Genomic DNA, 9,427 nt, shown 5'->3' on the forward strand with positions numbered 1-9,427 from the left:
AGGTGGACAGAGTCATAAAAGATTTAGGGCTGGGAGACACGGAAAGAGAAGGCGGTGTGGAAGAAGCAGGTCTTCTAAGGAAGAGAAAGGGGACAGACCAACACAGTGACACACACGTGTAAATCCTACAGGGGTAGCCGAGGCTCAAGAGTTCTAGGCCAACATCAGTTACATGGCGAGACCCTGTCTCGGGCTGGGAGTGAGTGATGAAGCAGGGAGGAGACACTAAGGAGGCGGCTCCGTTGGTAAATCACGAAAGCCTGAGTTCGGCTCCCAAGTACAAAACCAGGCATGTATGGGAGTACAGGTCTGAAAGTCTGGGAAGGCAGAGGCAGGTGGAAACAGGGGAGACTGACCAGCTAGCCTTCCCGATTCAGTAAAAGACCCTGTGTTGAAAAAATAAGGCAGAAAGCTGGATGTGGTGATGAGCACCTTTAGTCCCAGCACAGGCAGGCAGAATTCTGTGAATTCCAGGCCAGCCTGGTCAACATGGAGAATTTTAGGCTAAACAAGGCTACATAGTGACACCCAGTCTGAGAAGGAAAGGCATGGAGACTCTTGAGGAAGACAACTGAGGTCAACCTCTGGCCTCCATACACATGTGTGTGCACACGCATGCACACACACACACACACAGCACATGCATGTGCTAGAGAAAGGGGCAAGTAGGAGAGAAACATGGATGGAGAAAGTAACGTTTAGAATCCAAGAAGAAGAGATGGGAAGATGAGAGTCACTTCCTGGAGAGAGAGATACACAGAGGAGGAAGGATGGAGGGAGACCAAACAAACGCAGGGCCAGCAAGAAGATGGAGAACGGGTTTGCCAGGAGAGCACCCAGATGCAGGAGCCATCGAGGAAGATGAAGGAGAGCACCCAGATACAAGGGCTTCACGGTGCTCCTTGATGTGCCTGGCTGTAGGATGAGGCAGGGATGGGACAAGTTAGAGGTTCAGAGAGGCTAGTGGGTCTGCTCATGGGTTGACAAAGAGTCAGATGTATCTAGACACAGGGAATGTCCCAAGAGAGGCCCAGAGAGTCACCCCTGATCCCTGCTTCAAGTTTCCAGTCCTCAGTGCGGTGTCCCCTCTCCACTGACTCAACTTGACACTCTCAGAATGTCCACCTTGTCCTGTTACTAAGGCATCGTTCATATAGAAACACACCTTCCTGACACTGCTCCTGACTCCAGAATACCTTCCCCCAGGTATTAGCCCTTACAGTGCTTACGGGAACACCATGGCAACCTCTTGACATAATCATGGGCACATATGACATATGACAGGGACTCTACATCACATCACATTAATACCTCGGAGACACAGAGAACACATTGGTAGCCAAGGTATGGTGGCATACATCTTTAATTCCAGCACTCTGGAGGCAGAAGCAGGCAGATCTCTGTGAGTTCAAGGCCAGTCTGGTCTACAGAGTGAGTTCAAAGACAGCCAGAGATACATAGAGGATATTCTGTCTCAAAAAAAAAAATTACATGCCCTTACAGGTTACAGGGACTGCTGTCACAAGGGGCCACCCATCTCCTTTCCAGATGTTCTTCAACATCCTATGACCTGTCCAAGAGACACTTTTGTAGGACTGTGGGGGCACTGGGCTCACTATCCAGATTTGAGCAGTGGGAACTGAAGACCATGGGTCCTCACATGCGGTTTGGGATGGAGAAGGAGAATAAGAAAGTTACTCCCAGTCTCCCTCAAAAAGTTGGGTCACGCCGGTCTTTGTGGCCCCACAGCTAGGTCAGTCGAACCCAATTCTAGACCAAGGGCGGCCCCTGGTGGTCAAATGTCGTCTCTACACTGATCTTTAGGGGTTGTGGTTGAAGGCTTAATTATAGAGCTCCAGGCACAGATAGGTCCAGGATGAGCACAGAGAGATAAGAGCCCAGATCCAGAACTCAGACTATGTAATCTATGTCCTAGAATTCATAATCACCATCTAGGTTCTGGGGCTCAAGGATGTGGTTGCGCCGTAGAGCACCTGCTTAGAATCCTCCAATGAAATTCTGGGGACAGGTATGGGCAGTAGAGCTTTTATTTAGTATGTGCAAGGTTTTGTCTCCAGTATCAGAAAGAAGAAGACTCTAGACGCCAATGGTTCTGAGATGTAGAAAACCAGATCCAAGAATTCAGGTCCCAGAATCTAAAACCCAGATTCATTTTCTAGAACCCAAAAGTCTAGATCTGCCAGGCAGTGGTGGCACACGCCTTTGATCTCAGCACTCGGCAGGAGGATCTCTATGAGTTTGAGACCAGCCTGGTCTACAGAGTGAGCTTCAGAACAGCCAGGTCTGTTACACAGAGAAACCCTGTCTTGGGGGAGGGGGGAAGTCTCAATTCCATTGTTCAGAACTGGAATCTTGAACTGAGAATAGTTTCAAGAACAGAAAAACCAAAAGCAGGCCTGTAATATTTGGAGCCCTGGGTCTTTGTCAGAACTCTCTAGATCAGAGCTGGACTATTGAGGGCAGGAGCAGACTGAAGGGGCAGGAGAGAATCAAGGGTGTCCACAGCCTCTGCCAGCTGCGGCTGCTTCTCTCCTCTCTCTCTCTCTCTCTCTCTCTCTCTCTCTCTCTCTCTCTCTCTCTCTTCTCTCTGACTGTATCTCACAGACAGATTCACACCCCCACCACACACAGTCTATAACTGTGAGAGCTACAGCATACATGCCCTCTGGTTCACACCCACAGACATACACACTCCAAGCACCAACACCCTAACACACCATCATCCAAAAACAAATGAAGTTTCCACTCCCCTTTAGGCATACCCACATTCACGCTTACCTGGGCACCCACACAGTGTCGTAGCCCTTCCCCTCCTCCCACCTTACCAAACCCTCAGACACACAACCACCACTCAAAAACAAACCCTGCCATCCCCAGTCCTGTGCCCCGCCACACTAGGGGAGGACAGCTAAGGAAGCTAGGATGGGCGTGTGCATACTCATATTGTGTGAGCACACACACACATACACGGTGCAGAGAAGCTTCATGTCTTGGCAGCTACACAACTCCTGGGAACCAGACCCCAGGGACGGGGCTCACCGTGCACCCCCTTACCCACCCCAGCCCTCCCCTGCCTGGCCGGCTGGCGGGCTTTAATACAGATGCCAAACTCATAATTGTAACTGAGGGTGACAGGGTCACCTTGAGCCCCAGATGCTCGCATGATGACAGATGGCGTTGGCAAACCTGATTAGCGGCCCCCGGTGCCAGAGCCTGTGTCACCTGCCTCCCCGCCCCTCCCCCCGCTCCCCCAGCACTCATTACCCACCCATTACTGGGCCTGGGGGGCAGCAGCGGGGGCCGACTGGCACTGCCTGGGAGGGCGCAGTGACTCCAGCCCCCCCCCCTGGCACCAAGGTTCCCAGCTGGCTCTCCAGGCTGGCAGGAGGTGGGCACAGCTGAGGTGGAGGGATGCAGGCATCTTGTGCCCGCCAGAAAAGGGGTGCCAGGGCTGAGCTGCCAGCTCAGACACTGCATGAGGTTTGCCACCAAGCTCTAGGGACAGGCAGGAGGGTGCCCCCCACCCCCAGGGCTCTCCATGACACTCCATTCTAGGACGCTCTTGGGAGCTGGCAGTCAGGCAGGTTCCCACCCCTCTGTTCGGGCCTGTGAGGTCAGGGGTCGCAGCTCCCAACCCATGTTGTCCCATCTGTTTCCTTGTGGGGGGCCCTCCTGTTCCCTTCACCTGGAGCCTTCCTTCCTGAGGCAGGAAGAAGGGCGAGGGGGGGGCGCTTGACCAGTTCCCTCCACCCTGCACTGGGGGTGGGGGCATTTGGAGGCAATGCTGCCACATGTCTCTGAGTCTTTGCCAAACGGGCCCATCTGCCAGAGCCCTGGTTCCAGCCGCCCAGAGCTAGGCCGCCTGGCTGCCGCACACCCTGCCCCCTAGCTGAGGAGGGAGCCCCCTACTCAGGAAACCCTAGTCAGAGAGACACGCACAGCTGGACTTGGCCAACCTTTATGATTCCCGTGGAATGCCAGGCTGGGCGTGGGGCTGCTACGGGGACTTGGGTGGGGGCAATAAGGGAAACCCCAGCCACTGTCACTGAGAGAGGCAGCTGCGCACACTCAGGGTCGCCTCTGGTTGGGGCCAGGTTTTCCAAGCAGCTGCTTCCCGCTTGCCTGCCATAGATTTTTGTTGTTGTTGCTGCTGCTGCTGCTGTTTTTCTGGTGTCCCTAGAACGGGGTCATCTTTGCTGAGTGTCCGGGTTTGGATGGTGTTGTCATCCTAGCAGTTAGGAGTGTCTGGCCCGGACAGAGAGACGCAGTGCCACCTCGTGGTCAACAGCGGCACCCCAGGCTGGGGGAGGGGCTTAGCGGGAAGCCGTGCTGCGCGTGCGCAGACCTGTGTCTTGACCAACCCCCCCCCCCCGAAAAAAAAGTAGCAATGCCTCAATGGCATCGGTTTCCTCATCTGCAAAATGACCTATGGTGAAATCCTACCCTGCGGGACTTCTGAGGAGTGATTCTTGAGGATGATGTGAGTTAGTAGTGCTTATGGAAGGAATATTCCCTCCCTCACAGGGCACTAATTTTCACCTTTGCCCGCCACATATCCCCAGCTAAGAATGGAACCCAGGGCTTCGTGCCGTGCATGGTAGGCAAGGCTTTTCCCGCTGAGTTACACCCCAGCCCCACATGCTATGACTATTAGTAGTCTAAACCCATGACTGGGGGACCACGTCTCGTGTTCCAGGAGCAAGACGAGGACCTTGTGGGCCTGTCCATCTGTCCTAACCTTGCTCTCTTGACCTGATGTACATCATTCAGGTCACGTCTTTCCACTCATCTCTGCGTCTTTCCGAGGTTCTGGTCCTGCGCAGTCTTCCACGATGCTCAGCTCACAGCTTCGGACGGCACTGACACTTCTGCACCACAGTGACCGACATCCTCACTCGCCGAGGGGAGGCTGCGTGGCCAACTCCACACCACAGCCCCACCGACGTCCTGCGCTTTTGAGCCGGCATACAGCTGTTGCAGAGGACCACCGGGGTGGGATCCGAGCTTGGAATGTAGAAGGAGGAACAGTGGCCGAAACAGAGATGATTAAGGACCCTGCCTGTTGTGCAGCCAGGCCTGGAGAGCACCTGCAAGCAGACACAGGGGACAGTCAGCCCTGTGCGGTCCAAGGCCAGAGGGATGAGAATAATTGCCATCCGCTTCTACCCCAAAATAAAGGCGTGGCTGCGGATGGCAGGTGACTTGGATTTCACTTCTGAATCCTCCTTTTGACTGTGTGGCCTGCAGCAAGTTATTCGACCTTCCCAAGACTCTTTCTTGGATAAAATCTTCCAAATCTAGGACTGGGAAGAGTCAGTAAAATGATGTGGTCCCAGCATGAAGACCAGAGTTCAGATCCCCACCACCCACATAAAATGGGACATGCCTGTAATGTCAGCCCTGGGAACTGAAGACAGCCCTGGCAGGGCTTAGGGACCAGCCCAGCACAGCTGAATCGGCAAGCTTCTGGTTCAGTGAGAGTGCTTGTCTGATAAGGCATGAGGAAGCTGGAGAGGTGAGTCGGTGGTTAAAAGACCTGGGTTTAATTCCCAGCACCCACACGGCAACTCACAAGTTCTCCAAAGATGTAGCACCCTCTTCTGGGCACCAAGCATGCATGTAGCACACAGATATGTGTGTGGGCAAAACACTCATTTTTTAAAAAATGATAAAGGAACAGAGCAGTTAAGGACACTGACATCAACCTGTCCTTTACACGTGTGTGCACCTTCACACACTCACACACACACACACACATACAAAATCACCCAAATTAAACTGGAAAGCCTGGCATTTCTGGGGCCAAGACTGGGAAACTTACTGAGACCCTGTGTGAAAATAAATAGAAAAACAGAACTGGGGTGTAGCTCAGGAGTGGAGCACTTGCCTAACATGCGCAAGGCTTGGGTTTCATTCCCAGCACCACAGAAAAATGTCAGTCAAGGGAGGACGGCTAGAGAGGACTCGCCAGTCAAGGGAGGACAGCTAGAGAGGACTCGCCAGTCAAGGGAGGACGACTAGAGAGGACTCGCCAGTCAAGGGAGGACGACTAGAGAGGACTCGCCAGTCAAGGGAGGACAGCTAGAGAGGACTCGCCAGTCAAGGGAGGACGACTAGAGAGGACTCGCCAGTCAAGGGAGGACGACTAGAGAGGACTCGCCAGTCAAGGGAGGACAGCTAGAGAGGACTCGCCAGTCAAGGGAGGACGGCTAGAGAGGACTCGCCAGTCAAAAGCGCTGGTTGCTCTGTTTCCACACGGTGGTTCACAATCATTCCAGCCCTAGGGGCCTGACACCATCGTCAGGCTTTACAGGCGTTAAGCACACACACACTGATGTACATACTAACACGAGGCAAATCATACACATTAAAATATTTCCTAATCAAGCTGAATATGGTGACTCACACCTGTAATCCAAGCACTTGGAAGGCTGGAGGAAGATTACCATGAGTCTGAGACCAACCCTGACTGCCCGGCGAGTTCTATGCCAGCCAGGGCTATAGTTTGAAACCTTATATTTTTTATTATTTAAAATTAAATTTATTTTGTCAGGAGTGGGGGGTGGTATGGTTTATATGCCATGGTGCCCATGTAGAAGTCAAAGCCAGATCGTGGAGCAGTTCTTTCTTTCCACTGGGTGGGTCCCAGGAGTCAGATTCAGATAGGCTTGCTGACAAGTGCTTTTACCTGCTGAACCATTTCTCCCCCTCTGAAACACTATCTAAACACACACACACACACACACACACACGCAGGAGTCAGCAAGATAACTCAGTGGGCAAAGGCACTTACCGCCAAATCTGATGATCTGAATTCAATTCCTGTGACCCACACAATGAAGAGAACCAATTCCCACGAGTTGTCCTCTGCCCTCCACACTTGGGTCATGGAACACCCATGCACACACACATACACCTTCCACACTTGGGTCATGGACCACCTACGCACACACACATACACATGTACTCACAAAATAAGTGATGTTTTGAGACAGGATCTTGTTGTGTCACCCTTGCTAGCTAGGAACTTGGTGTGAAGACCAGGCCTGAAAATCCCAAAGAACCACCTGCTTCTGCATCCCACAGGCTGGGATTAAAGGTGAGCATCACCATGCTCAGTATAATACAGAAAATTTTTTAAATTTTAAAAAGGAAAAGGAGGAACTGCTTGAACCCCTTTTACGTTGTTTGCTTTGTGTTTTGTTTTTTTAAGACAGGGTTTGGAATGTGCCCTGGAACTCACTCTGTAGACCAGGCTGGGCTAGATATTTGAAACCTTTAAAACTATTTTTTTTCGTGGGCGTTTGTTATTGAGATAGGTCTCATGTAGCCCAGGCTGGCTTCAAACTCACTATTTAGTAGAGGCTGACCTTGAACTCCTTACCCAAGTGCTTCATTATACATGCCCAGCTCCCTGGGTTCCACTCCCATCACTGGAAGAAAAAAGAGACAATCCCTGACACACATGCTGGCCCCTGCTAAACCCAGACTTGATATTCTGTCTTCCCTGTGATGCTGAGGCCAATGATAATACATCCATTTCCAAATGAGGAAACTGAGGCTTGGAGCTGCCTGAGACCACACAGCTGCAGGGAAGACTGCAACCTAAGTGTCTTGTGCCGTGTGGGGCAGGTGCAGAACAGCCAGAGCGCCCTGAAGGAACCTAGGATTGCTAGCTCCGTTAAAGGGCAGTGAGGAAAGGGCAGAGAAGGCAAGCCACAGACACCAACAAAGAAGCAAGAGTTGAACTCAGCACAGAATAAGAATTCCCAAAGCCCTTCTGGACCAGCTGAGTGCAGACGTGAGATCATTTCTTGTTCAGCTGCTCCACAGCCCAGAGAGGCATGTGCCACTACTCATATTGGAAATAACAAAATCAGATAACCTCTGCCCTGGAGTGCGGATGTAGCTCAATAGGTAGAGTACCTACCTAGCATCTTGGAGGTCCTGGGTTCTAACTCCGAAACCACACAAACTGGCTATGGTGCACATCTGCACTCCCGGCATTCAGGAGGCAGAGGGAGGAAGATGGAAGCTTAAAACCAGCCCCAGGCTACATAAGACTCTGGCTAAAACAACAGCAATAGCAACACCTCTGCTCCAAGGTGGTGACTCACACCTGTGAACCCAGAAGAGCCACTGATGCTAGAGTAGCCAAAATCAGGGAAGTCAAAGAATGTAGAACCTTGTGGGCTCTGAGAACCTGGGCTTTTGTTCAGAGAAAGGTGAGAGCCATGCGGGTTTGGAGAGGAGCAAGGGACATGCATTTGTCAACAGCCTCTTCCTGGCTGCTAAGTATGAAGACAGATTCAGCAGCTGGAGATGTGGCTCAGTGGGCACAGCTTGCCTCAAATGCATGAAGCCCTGAGTCCCTTAAACTAGAGGTGGTTGCACATGCCTGTATGCCAGCACGCATGAGGCGAAGTCAGGAATGGGATCTTCAGGTCCCTTAGCTACAGAGAGGTCAGTCAGTCTGGGCTACTGGAGCCCATGTCTCAAAAAAAAAAAAATGTAGAGGAAGAAAAGAAAATAGACTTGAAAGAGATGAAAATGAAGGAACATGAAGTTCATCGGCATTTAAATGGAAGATTCAGGACTTGAGACTTGATTGCAAATCTGCCTGAGGTCACATAATCTGTGCTCTGTACGATGCAGAGAGCACCCACCACTGCCACCACCACAGACACCATCACCACCCACTCACCTGAATAAAGGCCACAGCCTTACAAGTCTCCTGGAGCACTTCCTGGGGGGCCAGGGGCAAAGACACACCAGCAGGCACTCTGTGCCCTCCCTGCAGCCCACCTGTCCCTTGCTGTTTGTCTTGCAGGCCCAGGAAGGCCTTCCAGCTACCCAGGGCAGAGGCTGGTACCAGAGGGTCCAGAGTCCAGCTCTGATTGGCGGCAGTCCAGGCCTGAGCAGGAGTGGATGGGGCCCCAGGTCTCCCTGAGCCTGTGGGTAGCCACGCCCCACTGAGAAGACCCAGCAGCATAGTTAACTGGCTATGAAGCATCATTTAGCTGTGCAGTCGTGTGCTTGTCGTGGAGTGGGCTCAGGGTCGTGGGCAATGGACCCTGCTGTCTAGAGTGTGAGCCTGGGCCCTCAGAGATCTGCTTTTCACTACTGTTCCCTCCTGGGCAGCCCAGAGGTGGTTCTGGGAGCTCCCAGCAGGGAAGGAAGGCAAGTTGACCTGGCCAATCCCACAGCTCCTCCCAGCCTGCTAGGAGTCCCAGTGGGGGCTGAGCCTGCTCCATGGGGACCATGAGAATCAAGGAAGGCAGGTCTAGGGGACAGAGACTTAGGAGTCTTTCGAATCCTGAGAACCCCATTTATCCCATTTCCTGTTCTGCACTGACGTTTCTTAGCTGTGCACCCTCAGGCAAGCCGACTACTACTCTGGCCTTCA

General features: G+C 52.4%; 1 protein-coding gene across 1 annotated transcript; it reads right to left on the reverse strand.

The window, feature by feature from the left end:
• Positions 1 to 3,963: 3,963 nt before the first annotated feature.
• On the reverse strand, positions 3,964 to 9,034 carry Dand5 (DAN domain BMP antagonist family member 5). Its single transcript, XM_048434718.3, has 2 exons — positions 8,726 to 9,034; positions 3,964 to 5,108 (listed from the first exon to the last, which is right to left on the reverse strand). Exons 1-2 carry the CDS (start codon positions 9,032 to 9,034, stop codon positions 4,863 to 4,865), a joined length of 555 nt encoding a protein of 184 aa, XP_048290675.3. The 3' UTR covers positions 3,964 to 4,862.
• Positions 9,035 to 9,427: the final 393 nt, after the last annotated feature.

The sequence above is a fragment of the Myodes glareolus genome, chromosome 22 (genome assembly GCF_982192425.1).
Source record: "Myodes glareolus chromosome 22, mMyoGla1.1, whole genome shotgun sequence".
In the NCBI taxonomy this organism is placed as follows: domain Eukaryota; kingdom Metazoa; phylum Chordata; class Mammalia; order Rodentia; family Cricetidae; genus Myodes; species Myodes glareolus.

Coding starts and splice junctions, on each gene's coding strand:
- Dand5 (XM_048434718.3), bottom strand. CDS start 9,034: ATGCTTCATAGCCAGTTAACTATGCTGCTGGGTCTTCTCAGTGGGGCG. Junction 5,109..8,725: donor AGGCTGTGGCCTTTATTCAG/GTGAGTGGGTGG, acceptor GTCTGCTTGCAG/GTGCTCTCCAGGCCTGGCTG.